The sequence below is a fragment of the Polychytrium aggregatum genome, assembly GCF_025602895.1.
Source record: "Polychytrium aggregatum strain JEL109 chromosome Unknown BJ171scaffold_5, whole genome shotgun sequence".
NCBI lineage: Eukaryota > Fungi > Chytridiomycota > Chytridiomycetes > Polychytriales > Polychytrium > Polychytrium aggregatum.
In genome coordinates, this window is record NW_026516207.1 from 694016 (window position 1) to 712316 (window position 18301).

The 18301-nt window shown below is 57.5% G+C and overlaps 4 protein-coding genes across 4 annotated transcripts; 1 reads left to right on the plus strand and 3 right to left on the minus strand.

The window, feature by feature from the left end:
• Positions 1–3215: 3215 nt before the first annotated feature.
• BJ171DRAFT_455514 (P-loop containing nucleoside triphosphate hydrolase protein) lies at positions 3216–7896 on the minus strand. Its single transcript, XM_053108278.1, has 7 exons — positions 7455–7896; positions 6984–7208; positions 6381–6802; positions 6143–6201; positions 5857–5977; positions 4759–5658; positions 3216–4564 (listed from the first exon to the last, which is right to left on the minus strand). The coding sequence occupies exons 1-7, from the start codon at positions 7675–7677 to the stop codon at positions 3368–3370; spliced, it is 3147 nt and encodes a 1048-aa protein (XP_052970336.1). The 5' UTR covers positions 7678–7896; the 3' UTR covers positions 3216–3367.
• Positions 7897–8039: 143 nt separating this feature from the next.
• BJ171DRAFT_490818 (putative D-tyrosyl-tRNA deacylase) lies at positions 8040–9776 on the minus strand. Its single transcript, XM_053109662.1, has 9 exons — positions 9715–9776; positions 9530–9588; positions 9412–9423; positions 9258–9277; positions 9003–9097; positions 8777–8812; positions 8617–8640; positions 8447–8530; positions 8040–8288 (listed from the first exon to the last, which is right to left on the minus strand). The coding sequence occupies exons 1-9, from the start codon at positions 9755–9757 to the stop codon at positions 8203–8205; spliced, it is 459 nt and encodes a 152-aa protein (XP_052970337.1). The 5' UTR covers positions 9758–9776; the 3' UTR covers positions 8040–8202.
• Positions 9777–10046: 270 nt separating this feature from the next.
• On the minus strand, positions 10047–11541 carry BJ171DRAFT_596052 (insulin-induced protein family). The gene is made up of 4 exons (XM_053114648.1): positions 11064–11541; positions 10814–10853; positions 10510–10676; positions 10047–10330 (listed from the first exon to the last, which is right to left on the minus strand). The coding sequence occupies exons 1-4, from the start codon at positions 11366–11368 to the stop codon at positions 10183–10185; spliced, it is 660 nt and encodes a 219-aa protein (XP_052970338.1). The 5' UTR covers positions 11369–11541; the 3' UTR covers positions 10047–10182.
• A 273-nt stretch (positions 11542–11814) lies between these two features.
• Positions 11815–16872, plus strand: BJ171DRAFT_490828 (ATP dependent DNA ligase domain-containing protein). The gene is made up of 14 exons (XM_053109663.1): positions 11815–12048; positions 12273–12413; positions 12540–12670; positions 12742–12827; positions 12967–13106; positions 13221–13411; positions 13624–13652; positions 13751–13817; positions 13925–14010; positions 14255–14269; positions 14383–15459; positions 15598–15703; positions 15860–15965; positions 16185–16872. The coding sequence occupies exons 1-14, from the start codon at positions 11875–11877 to the stop codon at positions 16773–16775; spliced, it is 2940 nt and encodes a 979-aa protein (XP_052970339.1). The 5' UTR covers positions 11815–11874; the 3' UTR covers positions 16776–16872.
• The last annotated feature ends 1429 nt before the right edge of the window (positions 16873–18301 follow it).

Sequence of the window (18301 nt, forward strand, 5' to 3'; positions counted from 1 at the left end):
CACACACCTCTACAAGTCCAAGCGACTGGATGAGCGAGTGGCACAGTTCAGGGACCAGGTCCGCTCCATCGACCCACGACGATTCGTCTTTGTCGATGAGACAGGGATCAGGAGATCCATTTTCCCTCTCTACGGATACTCACCGAAGGGTGCTCCGCTTCGCCAGCGCAATCACATGAAGCACAAGTCCGTCTCGGCTGCATTTGCCATCAACCACTCTGGTGTGCTGCATCGCATGTACATCCCCACATCATTCAAGACACACTCGATGGTCGAGTTCTTTGAGCGAGCGAGCTTCCCAGACGACACTGTGATTGTGATGGACAATGTCAGCATGCACAAGACAAGGGCTGTCCTGGACTGCATCGAGCGCCGAGGATGGTCAGTGATCTTCACCCCATCCTGCTTCACCCGACTTCAATCCCATCGAGAACTTCTTTGGGATTGTGAAGCATCAGTACAGGAAGGCAGCAGCGCTGAATGCATCCGAGGGGATTCAAGGATCGGGATGGTGACCCTGTTTGAGTCCTGCCGTTCGGAGGGTGCTTCCAGATGTCTTCCCACGGCTGGATTGAGCGAGCGATGCGCTTCTGGGGTTGAGTTCCCTCCAATCAAGCCGCCATTTCTCACGCTCACATCCCTGGCTTGAACCTCTCGGCGATTTTTGAACAGGGTCACTTCCCCAACCAGCCCGCAAAGACGGGCTCCTGCTCTCGGGTATAAATGCCACACCTTCGTCCTGCTGCTTTCTTCCCTCATCTCGCCTTGATCGGATCATCGCGCTATTGTACGATAAAAAAAGTCTCTGCTCTGACCAGTACCACTGGCAGGCACCCAGCACCCTCTGCCCCCATGCCTCCGAAGCGTAAGGGTACCGGTGATGGCCAGCCTCGGCCACCCAGGCCCAAGAAAGCCAAGTCACAGTCGGAACCTGTCTCTGGTTCGTATTCTGACCCCACGCATGCTTGGTCGTCTGTTGCTCCGTCGCTCACCACCACTGCTTCTGCAGATCCAATGGATGTCGATCCCACCGAGCCTGGTCCATCTACTTCCTCGAGTACCGGCAAGCGATGTCGCCAGTGCGATGGCACCGATCACGAACGTTGCAACACCAGCAAATGTCCCAAATACCGGCCCCTCAAGAGTTCTGTCGTCCCTCTCGTGGATGGAAGGTCATCCGCCCCTCAGTTCAGCTGCTTCAAGCAGACGATGGATGGCTGTTGTCTCAATCCCGCTCTCCGCGACAAGATCCAGGCCACCGTCGAGGCCATGACCCAGATCCAGTTCGAGGCATCCAGGCTGCTCAACCTGCACATCCTCCGGTGCATCGAGCAGGATATTCCCGTCCCCGTCATCTCCAGGGCCACCCCTGCTTTCATCCGCCAATGCTTCACGATTGTCGAGGCCGATGCCCTCTCGACGGCCAGGGACACCAAGAAATACAACGAGCATCTGGTTGCTTCCTTTCGCGACTATCAGACCACTCGGCACGCAGACCTGCCTCCGGCCCCTCGTCTGCCTGATGGTGCTCACAGTCAGCTTCTCACACTGGCTGTCAATGCCTATGCCACCAACTGCACCACCCACCTCGATCTGGCCTACTGGCGACTCCTTCGCCGCTTCTGCGCTGCCGTCTTCCCAGCCAACAAGCACAAGCACGAAGCCATCGAGGCTTGTCTCGAGCTCTTCGAGAAACCAGGGCAGACTCCACCCAAGGCCGATCTCGAGTTCCTCTATCCAGACTTTGGCCACGTCCTGGACGAGTTTCGGTACAGCAGCGACCAGGACCGCTTCCGGGCCCTCCATCTCCTCTCACACCATGTGAGAATCCTCGCCCGAGACAAGATGGTCGACAATGTCCACAAGTGGATCGACTGTGACATGCCCGCTCTCCGAGTCACCGAGCTGCAGCGCCAGGCCAAGCTGGACGAGCTCACTACCCAAGGCATTCCCTCCGACGACAAGAGGTTCACCAAGGCCAAGTCTGAGCTCGGCACCACCAAGTCCAAGATCAACAAGCTGGCCGCCAGGATCAACTGGGCACTCAAGCAGCTCGCTCTGGACACTCCTCCGGCCGTGTGCACGATGGTCCCTCTGTGCACTGCAAGGGCCAAGTATGTCAAGATTGACACGGTCACTCTCTGGCAACTCCTTGACACCGAACATCGTCTTGGACTCACCAGGGACAAGCTCAAGGATGAAGGTGAGGACGGTGTCAACAACCAGGATCGTCTCTGGCGCAGTTGCTTCAAGCTGCGTAGTTCCCTCTTCCAAGAGCGGGACGTGAACAAGAAGCTGTTCAACTACGAGATCAGCACCGATGGCATTGGATGCACCATCGGCCTCGTCAAGTTTCTGCCTCGAACCGATCGCTTCGAGACCATCGAGCCTCCTCCGACTGCCGAGCAGCGTATCCAGGCCCACATCGGCGACCCAGACCCCGATCGCACCACTTGGATTGGCATCGATCCTGGAGTCGGCTCCATCTTCACGGCGGTCATCCAAGCACCGAGCCACCAAGACGAGGTGGTCTCGTTCTCCAATGGCCACTACCAGCACATGTGTGGCCATACGTCCAACACCAAGTGGCACAACACCATGAAGTATCGACTCAGCATCGAGACCTGGATGTCGACCACCCCCTCGCCCAAGGTGTCGTCCTCGGAAGCTTTCAAGGTCCATCTCACCCATGTCCTGCGACCGGAACTTCGAGTGCAGCTCGACTTCCACCTTGGCAAGAAGGCCCGTCACCATCGCTTCACGGGCCACAAGAGGCGCCAAGTGGCCGTCGACAGGATGTGCAAGGCCGTCCTGAAGCACGCCCCGATACGGACCGATGTGGTGATCGCCTTTGGCAATGCGTCATGGCGTCAAGGCAAGGGCTATGCACCCAGCCCTCGGAGGCAGCGGTTCGCTCGGTACTTTGAGCAGTTCGAGCACCACCGACGCCGTCCCAATCACCATCATGGAAGCGTCAAGGTAGTCTCGACGAATGAGTTCAACACCTCGCAATTGTGCTCCAAGTGCCTGGAGCCAGTTCGGTTGGAAGGACTCGATGCGCCCAGTGTTGCGAATTCCCACTTTGTCAGGAGCTGCAAGAATCCCAGCTGCCGGACAGTGTGGAATCGCGACGTCAATGCGGCGCGCAACATGATCACAGTATGCAAGTCGATTGTGGAGATCGGAGAGCGACCGGCGGTCTTCACTCGGAGGCTGCCAAAGTGATCTGATCTATTTATTGTGGCTTTGCTTGACGCATGCCATCACATACTACATGTTCATGGAAACGGCTGTGGTGTCCCGTTTTTTTCTGAATATAGTGTAAAAGGGCCATAACAACACAATATGCCGCCTCATTTGCGATCGACTAAAGACGATTGTTTGCCCGGAGCCGAGCTGATGAGCGGGTACCAACCCTGCCCATATCTCGGGGCGCCGGGAGCAGCGATCGACGGGCGACATGTCCGCCGATCTTGCCGCCTAGCCCCGATTCTGGCTCCGAAATGCCCTCCATTCCGGCTCCCGCTGTCCCCTTGGATCGTGTTCGTGTCTGGATGCAGTCCACAGCCGCCTCGATTTTGGGGTCCAATCCAGCATTGGTTTTGCGGCGCAGGGGGCGTCTTTGAGTCGCTGCCGAGTCGGAAGTCGTCAGTGTCATTGGTGCTCCTCCCCAAGGAGGCGGCATCATAGTGCTTCGAGGGTCGAAAGTACTGTCGGCTGGACGAATCGAGAGCTGGGCCCCGATATTGGACATGGATCCGGCTCCAAGCTGGGCAGCTCCGAACGGGATGGAGCTGGGAGGCGGAGCAGATGCCTTGGCTTCGAAAGTAAACATTGTCGCACTTGGCGCTGGCATCTGTGTGGCCAGAGCTGCGGTGCCGATTGGCTGCGGTCCAAGCTGGGTCGACCAAGCCGCCGGACCTGGGGCCTTGGGCTTTCTCTTTGCGCTCCCTGGTGCCACCATAACGGGAATCAGGGACTCCCGTGCCCGATTTCGAGTGGTTCTTCTCATCGGGCTTGAACGGATCGGCCCTCCGCCGGAGCTAGCAGAGGCAGCAGCCAGCGCAGCAACCCGATGCCCGGCATTTGTCGGTGTCTTAGTCGCAGGTGGATTTGCTGGGGCATCGCGTCTGTGGCTTGCCACTGGAGTAGCGTCGCTATCGGCATCCGCCATGCCGTCGGGCTCATGAGCGGCAATGCGGCGCTTCTTTGGTGCTGTCGGCGTCTCGTCGTTGTCGCACTCCATCTGGTCGCTCGCCGATCGTTTGAATGAGGCATGCTCGTCCGCAGATGAGGAATAAGAGCTGAAGTGATTCTCGATGCTGCTTTTGATGGCAGCGGTTGCGTCGCCGCCAGCCGAGTCCGGCTTGGGTTCTGGGTCTTGAAGGTCGCTCACCATCAGTGCTCGGAGTCGCGACTCGAGCATGGTCGACCGTCGATGTTTCTTTGCCGGAGCTTTGGCATGCTCGATTCGTTTGTTCTGTCGATCGAGCACCTCGTCGATCAGCAGCGACGTTTCCTGGTCGTCCTGGAGGCTTACAACCTCAGCAATGACGCCCGCTACCTGATGGATGATATTCCCGGTAATGATAGTGATGGTGGTTCACCGTGATTGTTGTTGTAAGCATCGAGTGCATGTCAATCGACAGAAATGTGTAGCCATGATCTCCTACCATATTTTGCATCCAGGCTGCGGCTGCAGTTCTACTGCGACTCTGACATATCGATATCAAGTCCCAACCATTCCGTGGTACTTACATTAGCCATCATGTCCTCGGGCATTGCCATGAGCATTTCGTCGTTGTGGCTGTGAGCGATCTGCGCCATCTCCTCTAGTCCTTGGATCGCGGCAAGCTGACTCGCAGAGAGCTTGTCAACTGCAGTTGTCCGCTCGGTCGCGATGCCACGGAGAACTTCTAGCTTCAATGTCAGTTGCGAGTTTTCCGACATGACCTCCATCAACATGATTTCCTTCTTGACATTTTCGCGATCCACTTGACTGAGTTTCTGCCAGATGGCTCCATTTTGAAGGTTGCTCAGCTCGTTTCGACCGGCTTTGATTGCTTCCTCGGCTTGAATCGTGTACTGCCGCAGGTTGGCGCTGTTAAGGTGAAGCTCTTCGCATACACTTAATAGTGAAAGCTGCAGCCGAGACAGGAGCTCCTCGGCAAGGCCGACAGACTCGCTATTGGTGCACATTGACGAGAGCTTGTCCGCCAGTATCTGGAGCGACTTGAGACGGTGCTCATTTCGCTCGATCGAGACCATTGCAGCCGTGAGCTCGAGACGTTTTTCGTCCAGTTTGTAAAAGAGCTGGTGTACTTGTCGAATGAGATCGTGCCCGAACGCGGAGCTCTCCTCGCTGCTCTCGTTGGGCAGCGATCGAGAGCGAGTTGAGCGATTGCCTTCTGCGGCCTTCCCGGCGCTGGCTTTGGCTGATACCTGACGATCGCGGTGGGCGATTTCTTCTTTCAGCTCCAGAATTTGTAGATTCAGATCACGGATAATTTTTGGATATTCGGATATGTGGTACTCGACATCAATGTTGTTTTGCGCAACAACTGTAGTAATATTCTTGGCCCTGTTTGCGTACTTGAGAGTGTTCTGGGTCTCATCGTAGTGGACGACGGCGGGGCTGATGTTGGCAATCATGACAACCTGGGCAGAGACGGTCGCACTGGGTGTTACTCTTGCGGGTCCACTTGTGGCGTGCTCACCAGGGGAGCATCAGCCAGAACACATGGGAATGGACCCTGCGGTGCTGCTTCGGATTCCCCCCCCCCAAGCCGTCGATCAACACCGCCGATCAACGCTGCCAGGATTAGTTTATCCCACAGCAAGCGAATATGCGCCAACCTTGCAGTTTCCGCCGAGTGAGTACTTGAGTAACCGAGTCAGTTTCGAGTCGCGATAGGGAATGTGATTGGGCTTGTTGCTGCAGAGCGCATTGATACAGTTTCCAAGGGCAAGCAGCGATCTGTAGGAGATGGGGTGAAGCCAAGCGAGGGCACAAGTCAGAGGCTATACTCGATCGAGTCGCATAAGTGTAAATGTAATGCGCACGTCGAACTCGACGCGCAAGACGCCTCGGCCTAGAGGGTTCGGCATTTTCATGTTCGCTGAGCCCTCTTGAGTCGCGTACCTGTTAATGTTGGCGCCCTCAAGTTGCCGATCTCCTTTGTTCTTTGTCGCCGAAGCTCGCTGGAGATTGGAGTCCAGCAGATAGAGTCGAGGCAAGGTCAGCAATGATCGGTCTCGTTCATTTTCGTTTCATTCTCTGTGCAACTGATGTGTGCTCTTCTCAAAGTAATAATAATAATCAACCAGTATTGCTTGGGAAGCCATCAGGAGCTGCATCAGGTCCATCGGTGGCAGCATACCTCGCTTCCGGCAAGATCGATGATCGACAGCGTAGCACTCTTCCACACCGCCGTCACGCCGGTGACCTTTTCGCGTGTCCGAATCCGGATTTGAAGAACGGCGTGGGATCGTGAGCTCACAGCGTTGGCCTCGGTCGGGGCGCGTGTTCTGTTTTCATTGCCCAGGATCAGCATTTTCATCACGTCGTTTACGTTCTTTGGGTGGTGTTCCGAGAGCCCTGAAACGAGGACGTGGTTTTCGCTCTCATCTTCGCGAAGATGCAGCGGCGGGCCTTCGGGAATCAGTAGATCGCGGATGGTTTCGTTGTAGACCTCGAGATATGACACAGTCGACTCGATGATGTGGGTCTTTGAGCGCTGCTCGATGCATCGAAATAGCTCCTCCATCGTGCGGGAAATGACGCCAGGGTCCGACGGCGTTCCTGCAGGTACCCGAGGGAATGTGATCGAAGGATCGGTTAGTGCTCAAACCCACAAACCGTCGCCCAAATAGCCGTCGCAATCGGACCAATGTCCCCATGCCCGTGTTTGGTGCAGCTTGCGTCAACATACTCCGTCTCGTCGTGGTCGCATTTCTCAGACCGGAGCAAAGATAGTACATACCTGTAATAGTGTGTGTCTTTCCGCAACCTGTGGCTCCATAGGCGAAGACGGTGGCATTGTAGCCCTGCAGGACGCTGTCGATGAGCGGCTGGACTGTTCCTTCATAGACCTCCTGTTGGCTTGCCTCCTCGGAGAAGACTCGGTCAAAGGAATAGCGGATTTCTTTGTTTCTGCGACTACGGTGATCATACGTCCGGATTGACCTTGCTGTGGGATCTTTGGGATCTGATCGTCGACGGTTACGATCGCCAAAGGCGGCGTTTGGTCAAATGCGGCAATAGCACACAGCGGTCGGTTCATCGACTCTGCGATCACGTTTGCACTCAGATCATCCATCTCCCAACGTGTTGACTGCCCGGGTCTCGCCGCCGAATTCCAGGCACAGGGCTCCAACGACAGGTCAAGCGGCCATAGAATGCTTGTCCTCATCCTTCGCGCACGAGCTGCATCGATGCCGGCTCTAATCCATACCAAATATCAGGACCCGGGAGTCAAGCACTTGAACAAGCCGTTTGAAAGCTGTGTTATTGTCGGTTCCTCCGGAGGAGTACGAGAATGTTGGGTCGTTCATTTCCATTCGCTCTTTTGGCAGCAGAGGACGCACTCGGACTGCGACAGTGATCGAGTGATGGACGGACGTTCCGCCGCCTGCTTCGGTGCCGGCGCTGCTTGCTGAGGCTGTGTTGGACAACATATTGGCTCTTGGTTTCCGGAGGACCTCAGGGTTGCCGCGATGGGATCTGCCTGCTCGGTAGGCACGACGCTCCAGCAGCCAAGAGTAGACTGCGAGTTGGTAAGAGAGGGAGAGGCCTCCGGGGGCTGGGAACGGCTTGTCTTTTTGGCCGTCCCGCGGGGATCTGGGGCGACGCGCGATCAGAGGCAAGCTCAGACAGTTTCCATTTCGGGGTCAAATTGATCGGCCATGGCGCAGGTCCGGGAAGCCAAGCGACTTGACAAGACCGAGCATATCGATATCGATATCGATATACCATGGAACTGCCCAGAGGGTCAAGTGGATGCACCACACTCCCACATCGAGTGGATGCACCAATCGATCACGGGAGATCGACCAAGTGTATTCAAGACCATGCTCCCCAAACCAACGAAATCAAAGAGATTGCCAACCAGGACGGGAAACAATCGCATGAGGCCTACGGATCAGCAGGCTTGTGCCGCCGATGCCAGAAAGTGACTGTTCCGCTTCTGGAGTGACAGTAGTTCAGCCCCTGATGCGGCTGTCGATGGTCAGGGTCACTGGCCCTTCGTTCACGATGGAGACTTGCATCATGGCCCCGAAGACTCCATCTGTTTGCAGATGCAGGATCAGGATCAGGATCAGGATCAGGATCAGGGCCGTTACCAGACGCACACATCCCGTCGCGTCAAGACAGCGAGAGTTGTCAATGGCTTTGAGCCGCAATTTCAGCAAGGGTCTTCGCCTCTGCGTCCAGGTCTCGACCTACCCTTGATTCGCTCAGGGTTGTAGCTCGCTCGCAATTTGTTCAAGAACAGCTCGTACATGTCTCGGCTCTCTGTGCTCTTCATGGCTGGGCGCGGTGTCGTCGGTCATCAATCTGCTTGCTGCAGCTGCTAGCTTTGAGCGCTTAACGGGCTGGAGCAATCTGGGTCATACCTAGGTGAAAGTCGGGCTTGGATCCTGATGCCGAGTGAGCGTGCAGTCGATATCATATCTCGGCGTTCACAAAGCTGTCTGGCCATGCCGGGAGCAGCTCGCCGTATGCAGGATCCCGACTCAGGCCCAGCCCTGCAGTGATTATGCCCGCCATATTAACCTTTAAATGTGTTGGCGTAGAGCGTAAACTGGCTCACTGTAGTCCGGCGGCGGAATCGTTTGTCCAGGGTGGGTTCAAGGGAACATGCATGGTTATCACATCGTCCGCCATCATGCGGACTTCCGAACTGCCAACTGGCTGGCCGGAACCGGCGACTCGTGGGGCTGGAGACAGCCAATGATGTGGGTATAGAGACAGCGCATCATGTGGGCATGGAGCCACGCACCGCAGAGGATCTCAAGGTCGAGATCCATGACCGACTTTTTCCAGAAAGCTCCATCTTGGTCTTCAAAGACGCGGATGTTGGAGAGTTTCCTGGCGCTGGTCGAGGTGATGCCGCAGGAGGATGAGGGAAAGATCTTCACGATGACCAGATCGATTCTCTGGCAACCGAACACTTTCCAGATCCCAAAAATGCTGGCCGAGCCAAGCTCTGGTATTTCGACCGCAGGCAAAGTACCTACAGGCGGGCTGAACTTACCAGTAGTCAAGATCGGCTTCCTGCGATGCCGGCAAGTACGAACCTAGTCGTCAGCATGCCGTCTGTGGCCGATCTGGGGCCGGTCGGTTTTGAATCTCGGACCGACTCTTGCTCGGCTGCACTCTTCCTGCCGCGCCGGTCGGCACCCACCCACCTGGTCATCGACCTGGGACAGGCCAGAGGTCGGAAGAGAATGAGCGAATATGTTTGTTGCCGGGTGTGGCAAAGAATCTGCAGCGAGCTGGAGCATCGGCGATCGACACAAGGCTTACCGTAATGCCGACGAGGGCACAGATGCCTCGGCCAATCTCGCTCACGACTTGCCCGTCGACTACAGGGACCAGCAAGGAGCAGTGTCGTGTGGGGAGTGAGTATCATGCGGCAGGGGCGCTGGTGGTGGCTCGCCTCGACGGTCTGGCACGGTCTGGCAGCCGAATGCCATTTGACTGGGTCCGACCTTGGACACTGGCTGAGCTGACTCGCTGCAGAACGACCCTCATGATGACTCCAAACGGGGCGAGGACGAGGGCAGCGATCCGCGATCCAGAAATCGTGCCTTTGCCCGACAGCCAGATCGGTGGCGCGGCTCAAGCTGGCAAATCAAAAATCGGCTGGTTTGTGGAACATGCGACCATCTCTGCGATGGAGGCCAGCAAGATCGCCCCTTTTTTTTTTCTTGATACGAGACCAGCGCGACGAGAAGCAGGTATGCAGCGACTGGGCACGACAGGCGATCCGGGACCGAGGCCGGGACCGAGGCCGTGACGACAGTTAGCGGGCCTGCGAGATGAGCAGTGAGAGGTCACGGAGTTGTATTGCAGGCATCCTTGGTGGATGCGTTGGCCGTCATCTCTGCTCCACATCAATGCTCGACACGGACAGGGCTTCACACATGAATATGTGAGAAGAAGGGAAGGGCGGCACATCAACTGTTCTTCTTGTCGGTGTCGACACAGCCGTCGGTGTCCAGCGGATGTGCGAGCTGCCGGCCAATCGATCCAAAACATATGGATGATGAGTGGAGAATGCACGGCAGCCAAGAGCGCACTCCGAAAAAGTCGGCCTTGGTGAAGCTAACGGGAGGATGGGAACGGAAGCAAACAAAATCAGCTCGGGCACGGCATGGATTTTCAATACTCGCAAGGCAGGCGACGCCGGGAATCGGCATTCGCGCACGGGTGCCATTTTTCCTCGGTGAAGCGACGACCGGACAGCCCCGCCAAAGGATGCCGGAGAGGGGCTGGATGTGTACCTATAGAAGCCACGGCTGACGAGGAAGAAGACTACCATCGTTCCGATGATGGCAAACACGGCGGAAACAATGAATCCGTGCAGTGTTCGGTCAAACAGGAACCAAAGGCCGATCGCCAGGAAGGCGAGTGTGATCGAGACTTGGATGCTGCTGGTCCACGGGAGTTTCTGAGGGGCAAAGGGAATCCTCAAGTTTGTCAGCCATGGATAAACTTTCGTCTTTTCCAAGAGCCACCCTTGAGCAGCGACAACTTCCCCATGCACAAACAAATGCATAATGATGCGGATGACTGTCGCTGGCATACCGACGTCGCGTAGTTGACTCCGATAAAGCCGCCGCAGCATCTAGCGAGGTTGATGGAGGAGGCAGAGTTAGACAACACGGCAGAGTGGACAAGCGGGGCTACGATGCTTGATGCGGGAGCTATGAAATGCTGGTCCGGCCTAGTAGGGGTGAATCTGGCCTGGTCTGGGTCTTTCTCGCTGCAGTCGGAGAAGCGGATATCCAGAGTGGGGATGGGCGCAGGAAGGGGAATAAATAAACGCAGGGCCTACCGCAATACACTCGACCACTCCTGCCGCGACGGTCGGCTCTGTGGGGAGGACTTTTGCTTGAGGAAATACGAGTCCAGGGCGGGATAGACGGTTCCGACCAGCATTGCCGAGAAGCCCCAGGAAATCGGCAGCCACGAGGCAGAGTCGAATAGTGTCGCCGAGGCGGGATACCGGGTGATATTGTGCTCCTTCTGGAGGTGATCGATGATGATGGAAATCACGAATCCAATGACGAAGAGGATCAGTGCTCGAGCCGGGGCACTCAGGGTTGTTGGATAGTGGGTGTGGGTGGTCTGAGGAGGCATCTTAGAGTGTGGAGAGGTGGCTGGAATCGAGTGGAGCACGGGCTGGAGGCTGGTTTCAGAATCGGGTGCGGATGGAATTGCTGTTCGGGACCGGACAGGGCGGCGCAGGACAGGAGATGGCAGGCCGATGGATATGCTGGTGCGGATGGCTGCGGGAAGGAAGAGTAGCAGTGAGACAGCGATTGTGAGCGACAGAGCCGGAGAGTGGTGGGTCTGCAGGAGCGAGGCCCAGCCTTGCCGGCGGAACGAGCCGAGAGCGCGGCGAGAGCGCGGCGAGAAGACAGGCGAGAGACGGGGGCAACAAAGACATGTCGCATGCCCAATCGCCGCGCACCTGCCCTTGTCGGCTGGAGCGACAGCCGTGCGCAGCCCGTCCCAGCCAGCCTGGCTTTTGGCATGTGCTTTGCCGGGCCGCTTCTCTTGGCTCGACTCGGCTCGACTTGGCTCTCAGCTCGGATCTGGCCGCCAGAGCCAAGTGCAGCAAGCAAGTTCACCCTTGGAACAGCATGCAGGCCCCTTCCACAGCCGCAACCGCTCGGTTCTGGGACTTTTGTGTCCTGCTGGAGAAGATCTCCCGCGTGCCCCCCAAGGCCAAGCGGCTCAAGCTTGACCAGTACATGGGCGAGTGGCGGGCAACCAAGGGAGGCTTCTATCCGGCGCTGCGTCTCCTGCTGCCACAAGTGAGTCTTTGGCAACCCGTCCGCCATCCGGTTCGGCCCCCCCCCGCAGCATCTGCCACCCTTATATGTCCTCGTTTGCACCCCCGTCGTCCAAATCTGGCAGCGACACTGACGATGTCGATGTTGATGTCGATGTTGATGTCGATTCCGATTCCGATTCCGATACCGATGCCGATGCCGATTCCGATGACCTATCACCGGTTGTGCCAACCCGCGCTCTTCAGGCGGATCGAGAGCGAAATGCCTACGGCATGAAGCATGCCACCTTGGCTCTGGTCTATATCGAGGCCCTGGGCATCGCCAAGGCCTCGCCCGAAGCGCAATCCTGGATCAACTGGAAGAGTCCGCTGAAGGGCTCGCAGGCTGTACGTCATGGCCGGGACGGGAAGCGCTCTTGTCTCGACAGTGCGACCGAATGTAGCCGTCCTTTGCCTTCCTTGACGCTCTTGTTGTTTATCTTGCTTTCCTGCTGCGTGCGTAACCTTTTGCAGGCCGCAGTCGGCGACTTTGCCCAAATGGCGGAAGACATTCTCGCTCCTCGCAGCTCGGTGCACGCTCCAAGCCGACAATCGATCGAGGATGCCAACACAAGCCTGAATCGTCTGTGCCAAGCCGCCGACAGGTCAGAGCCCCGAGCCCCGGCAGGCAATCATCGGTGCTCATCTAACCCACAGCATGACTTGGCGTTGCCAGGAATGAGCAAAGGCAGATCATTGCTGAAATGATAGAGAGCTATTCGCCAAGAGAGCACAAGTGGCTGATCCGGATCATTCTCAAAGGTCAGTCGGCAGCTGAGGCTACAGTGCTTGCATTCTTCCACAGCTCGCAACCTAACAAGCGGGCATCGCAATCTTGAATGTCTCTATGCGCTTCCTCTCGCTTGCAACTTCGTGTGGTGGGCAACGCCGGGCCATGCAGAGCTGAAAGTGGGCATTTCCGAGACCATCGTCCTTCGGACATGGCACCCCGATGCACCCGACCTCTTCAACGTGTGCAGTAATCTCGAAAAGATTGCGGCTGAACTCACCGACCCGACCGAGCGTCAGGCGTTCGAAGCGGTAGCTATCCCATGACCACCGGGGCACATTCGATGCGCTTGCGTCCTTCCTCCTCCTCTCTTCTCCGGCATGGTGATGTTGCCGATATCAACTAACACGCGGCCCGCGGTACAGAAAATCGAGCTATTCCAGCCGTTCAAGCCGATGTTGTCGCTGCCATCGACCCTCGACTCGATCAAGAAGATGTTCAACGGGAGCGCTGCCAGCAAGCATTCCTACACAATCGAGACCAAACTTGACGGCGAGCGGATGCTCTGTCACATGAAGAGGGTTCAGAACGGCATCGAGTTCAAGTGGTTCTCAAGGTGGGCTATCGGTTGCGCAGTTGCCGGTGACTTGATCGAGGGAGATCGGCTGGCGAGTCGGTCCATGTGCTCCGTAGCAGTATTGCTTCGCGGCTGGTTCAATTATTTCGTGTGGCTCTCTATCTGACATGAAGGCCATTCTTCGAGGCTTGCTGGAGGGAAGCGGACCGCTGACGCTCATCCTGGTCATTCTGAATCGTTGTCTTCCCCAGAAATGCCACGGACTACACCAAGCTCTATGGTGAGGCGTCATAGTTGAAGGGTAGCAACGCCATGCACAGTCCATCCCAGCCAGTCGAATCCCCTCCATTTATCCATGTGTGCTCTTGCTCTTTGCAGGTTCTACATCCTTGGAGGGCTCCTTGGCATGTCACATCTATGCTTCGTTTTCTTCCCGTGTTCGAGAGTATGTGGTGCAGTCGATATTTGCTTCTGCTTGATTCTGTGTGCAGCAGAAGCAGTCGTTTTATCTGCCCGAAGTTGGTGCAGCTGACACCCTGCCCTTGTTCACAGTGCCATATTCGATGGAGAGATGATGGCCTATGACTCTGAGCTGGAGCGGTTTGAAAGCTTTGGGTCACTCAAGACAGCAGCGCTCGGTGAGATTTCTGCTTGCGGCGCATGGTTCCCCAATCGCATGCGCCTCGTACCACTTGTCTTCCGCACGACTAGGGTATAAACCACGCAACGTAATTACCCGTGCTTGAGGCTCAAGAGGCGAATTAGGCAGCTACGGCGGACGGCAGGCGCTCTAGGCAGTCGCAATTCTGACTGGATTCTGACTTGTGGCTCAACCATGTCGGCTTTTTGTTCCCTTCCTTTGTTTTGCAAATGTATCCACAGATGCTTTGCGAAACGGTAGGTTGGCCCCGATGAAGTCTTTATAGAGGCTTTTGCAGGAACACTTGATGTCGTTCGCTACGAGGCGACAGTCGACCAACTGCAGCGTTTGACACCACCACTATCTTCAGGATTCCAGGCGCGCAAACATCCCTGCTTCTTCGTCTTTGATCTCGTCTATCTCAATGGCACCTCCATCGTCGACCAGCCTCTCTCTCAGCGGCGTGGCTTTATCCAGAAAATCATTCGTCCTCGCGAGAGCTGGATAGAGGTCCTGCCCCACACCCCAGTGGCCTCAGCCGAGGAGGTCATCGAACAGCTGGATCTGCGGATGATGTGCCAGGAGGAGGGCCTGATTATCAAGCGAGAAGACTCTGTCTACACCCCGTCTCAGCGGACAGAAGGATGCATCAAGCTGAAGCCCGAGTATATGGACCAGCTGTCAGATGATCTGGACTTGCTGATCGTGGCAGCCAAGTTTGGGAGCGGCAAGCGATCCAAAAAGCTGTCGAGCTTCTTCTGCGCCATCCGCGAGGATGCAGCACCAGGAACACCCACGAGTCAGCGGCGGTTCTTGACGTTTTGCCGGTTCGGATCCGGATACGAGTACAGCAAGCAGGAGGAGATTGCACAGGAGGCCCTGGGCCACTGGCGGCCGTACGATCGAACCCGACCACCTGCGTGGCTCATCCATCCTTTCAAGAGCAAGGAGCAGCCCGACATGGTGATCGATCCGCAGCATTCCCGGATCGTCCAAGTCAAGGCCTCCGAGATTGTCAAGACGGATGTGTACGCCACGGGCTGGACGCTGCGGTTTCCACGGTTCGTGAGCATACGCCACGACAAGAGCGTTGGCGACTTGATGTCTCTCGCAGACTTGCACCAGCTGATGCAGGCCAATCTGGGGCGACTGCAGACTCGGCGGCGAATGCTGCAGTCGAGCGACGATGACGCATCCTTGGAGCGCTCGAAGCGGCTGCGACGGAGCATGGCCACGCATTACAAGGTCGCGGCGCAGTATCTCGGCATCGACACCAGCCAAGTCGCCGTCAAGGAGCCCATATTCGAGGGCATGGAGTTTTGTGTGCTTCCGAGTCTGGATCTCAAAGGCGGCAAGGCCGAGATCGAGCTTGTGGTCGCTGAGCACGGCGGCACCGTAGTGCAGAATCCCATGTACGAAACCAACTACGTGATTTCGGACCATTTTGGTAAGACGCTCTTGCAGCTTGGCTGGTCTGTGCTCTCGGCCAGCAGCAGTCGAGATGTATCAAAATGCCTCGAGCATCATGTCCGCGATATCGAAAGGGATCAGCGGCGCGGTCTAAGTACACGATCACACTGATCAGGGCTCAAGGCAAACAACATTCGGCAGTCAAACCGATTCAACATTATCAAGGCCAAGTGGATCCTGGACTGCATTGAAGCCAAGGAGCGGTTGCTTGTTGGTCACAAGTACGATACGCCAGTGCGGAGGGTTTTGTTTTGCATCCGGCAGCCCTGGCTGCAAGCAATGCGCTGCCTGTGGGCACAGGTTGCTCTGTGACCAAGGCGCATCGGGCATGACAGTGCTGACTTTTTGTATTTGTGAATTGACTCGGGGTTGTCCAGATACTTGCTTCATGCGACCCCGCAGAAGCTGAGGGAGCTCAAGCAGTCTAGCGACCAGTACGGAGACAGCTATACGGATGATGTGGACAGCGAGACCCTTCAAGCGGTAAGCCTGTGTTTGCCACGTTTGCCATGTTTGCCACGTTTGCCATGTTTGCCACGTTTGCCATGTTTGCCATGCGCAGTGTATGCAAGTGCATGGGCATTGGAATGAAGTGAGACATGTGTTCGTTGACTGATGACTCAAAGCCTCAAAGTGCTTGTTGCTTTGGCCTTCTATGGCGTACTAATTGTCATGTGTCTACCTCTCTGTGGCGACATGCAGATCTTTGGCGGCATGCGGGCGCTCGATAACAGCACTTTGAGTTCTGCGGAGCGCTCCCATCTGGTCAGCCATGTCGAGTCCTACTACTTTCCTCTGAGTGCCCCAGGGCATCGCCTCTTTGCCACAGCCGTGGTGTACATCCACAAATTCACGACTCTGCGGATCGCCCGATCGCTTGTCGACGATCGTGCTCTTGAAAGTCGGACGCCATCGCACTTGACGCTCATTCCCGATGGCGCTGACACCGACGCGGATGCGCTGGTGCACAACGAGGATTCGATTCTGCGCTTTGGCGAGATCTTGGTGACGGCCAATGGCGGCCTGACAGTCGGCGTCCTGACCAGGGACGTGACCCACATTTTGTTTGAACGGGCCCTCGATGAGCCCCGGGCGAGTTTTGAGACACGGCGGCAGTGGAACGAGCGACTGAGGATGGTGCTGGAGGGCCTTGCCGTTTGCAACAACCGGCTGCAAGGTCGACCGCATCTTGTCACGATGGACTGGGTCGACGAGGCCCTCAAGCCAGTCGATGGGGATCTGAGATTGGTGCTGCCGATCGAGAAGCCGTTTGAGCCGCGGCTGTGTTCCTGATCGAAGCGAGGCGGGTCTGTCGCAGTGGCTGCCCGGGTGAGACGGGCATGGCCAGGGAAGCTTCAATACAGCCCACACTCTTCGGAGTCTTGCAAGCATGCCTCTGGGATTCATGCGAGCGAGAGGCGGGAGTGACTTGGCGAGCGCGCGTGCTGAGGAAACCGCGACGCGGCACAGATCACGCGTGCGCGACGCGCATGGCTCCTGTGCGTGACACGGCGTCGCACACGGCGACACGGATGGTGGCACACGGACACAGAGTGACACACATGGGCGCATATGGACAGTGGTCGGCGCCAGCGCAAATGCAGACCGGCACGCCAGCTGGCGCCGGCGCAGCGAGTGTGTGCGCAGCGCATCTGCCTTCAGGCCCTTCGCGCTCCTCTCTGGCTCGGCTCGTCGTGGTTTTCTTTTGGACGAGGGCAGTCGACCGACCATCGCCGCGGTTGTTCTCCGTCTGTCTTTGGCTCGTCTGTCTTTGGCTCGTCTGTCGTTGACTCACCTGTCGCTGACTCACCTGTCGCTGACTTGCCCGTCTTTGGCTCGCCCGTCTTTCCTCCCGACTTTGGCAGCCCCCAAGGCCCCCGAAAGACCTTTTTCCGGCCTCGCTCCCCCCTGCTCGCATTCCTGTGCGTTTGCTCTCCATCCTCCCTGCTCTTTGCGTCCAGCACTCCCGCTGCTTACCCCTCCCCTTCTTCGCGCAATCGTCTCCTCTGCACGGCTTCATCATGGATCAGGCTTCCTCCAACTGGCAGCAGCGCCCCAACAAGTCCTCTTGGAACTCGGCCGGCGGCGCCAACCCAACCCCCCCTGACTCGCCTCTCCACGCCTGGAACACCCCGCTTCCTGCTTCCCAGCAGCAGCGCCCTTCCAGCACAAGCAACCCCCAGCAGCAGCAGCAGCAGCAGCAGCAGCAGCAGCAGCAGCATGCCTGGGGGGCTCCGCCCTCTGCCTCGCCGGCCAACCTCGGCCTGCCCAGCGGTGCCTGGAACCCGTCTGCGCCGGCCCCGCAGCAGAACCCCCTCGATCCCTGGAACAGCACCCCCACCATCCTGTCGTCGACGGCCTCCGCCACCAGTGGTGTTGTCTCGGCTGCAGGTGCACCCCCCCATAGCCGCTCAAAGTCCAACTCCGAGTCCTGGGACTCGGCTCAGGTCGTGCGCCAGGCAGACTGGAACGCCCCTGCCGAGGCCTCCTGGAACAAGCCTACCATCGCCAAGCCCGCCCAGGCCAACTGGGGCCAATCGCCCCAGGCCACTATTCCCTCGGGCTGGGGCTCGCCCACCGCTGCGAGCCCCCAGCAGGCCAACTGGAACAACTCCCCCGTAACCCCGCAGCATGCGTCCTGGAACGGCCCTCCGGCAGCCCAGCAGCCGCTGCCTGTGTCGTCCTGGAACCCGCCCGCGGCCTCGGGCCCACCGACCCCGCTCCAGTCGAGCTGGAACAGCACTCCCGCCGCTGCTCCCTCCAACTGGAACGCCTCTGCGGCCAACTGGAGCCCGCCTGCCTCCCATCCCCAGGCCTCG

Bases quoted from the DNA above. Each gene is read 5' to 3' on its own strand.
- BJ171DRAFT_455514 (XM_053108278.1), bottom strand. From the start codon at position 7,677: ATGTTGTCCAACACAGCCTCAGCAAGCAGCGCCGGCACCGAAGCAGGC. The intron at 6,202-6,380 runs GTATGCTGCCAC...TCCAATCTCCAG, and splicing joins TCGATCTTGCCGGAAGCGAG to CGAGCTTCGGCGACAAAGAA. The intron at 4,565-4,758 runs GTAAGTACCACG...ATCATCCATCAG, and splicing joins CCGAGGACATGATGGCTAAT to GTAGCGGGCGTCATTGCTGA.
- BJ171DRAFT_490818 (XM_053109662.1), bottom strand. From the start codon at position 9,757: ATGAGGGTCGTTCTGCAGCGAGTCAGCTCAGCCAGTGTCCAAG. The intron at 8,813-9,002 runs GTGCGTGGCTCC...GCCGGACTACAG, and splicing joins CGACCTTGAGATCCTCTGCG to TGAGCCAGTTTACGCTCTAC. The intron at 8,289-8,446 runs GTAGGTCGAGAC...ATCTGCAAACAG, and splicing joins CAACCCTGAGCGAATCAAGG to ATGGAGTCTTCGGGGCCATG.
- BJ171DRAFT_596052 (XM_053114648.1), bottom strand. From the start codon at position 11,368: ATGCCTCCTCAGACCACCCACACCCACTATCCAACAACCCTGAGTGCC. The intron at 10,677-10,813 runs GTATGCCAGCGA...TTTGCCCCTCAG, and splicing joins GAGTCAACTACGCGACGTCG to AAACTCCCGTGGACCAGCAG. The intron at 10,331-10,509 runs GTACACATCCAG...TCCTCCCGTTAG, and splicing joins GTCAGCCGTGGCTTCTATAG to CTTCACCAAGGCCGACTTTT.
- BJ171DRAFT_490828 (XM_053109663.1), top strand. From the start codon at position 11,875: ATGCAGGCCCCTTCCACAGCCGCAACCGCTCGGTTCTGGGACTTTTGT. The intron at 13,107-13,220 runs GTAGCTATCCCA...CCCGCGGTACAG, and splicing joins AGCGTCAGGCGTTCGAAGCG to AAAATCGAGCTATTCCAGCC. The intron at 15,966-16,184 runs GTAAGCCTGTGT...GGCGACATGCAG, and splicing joins ACAGCGAGACCCTTCAAGCG to ATCTTTGGCGGCATGCGGGC.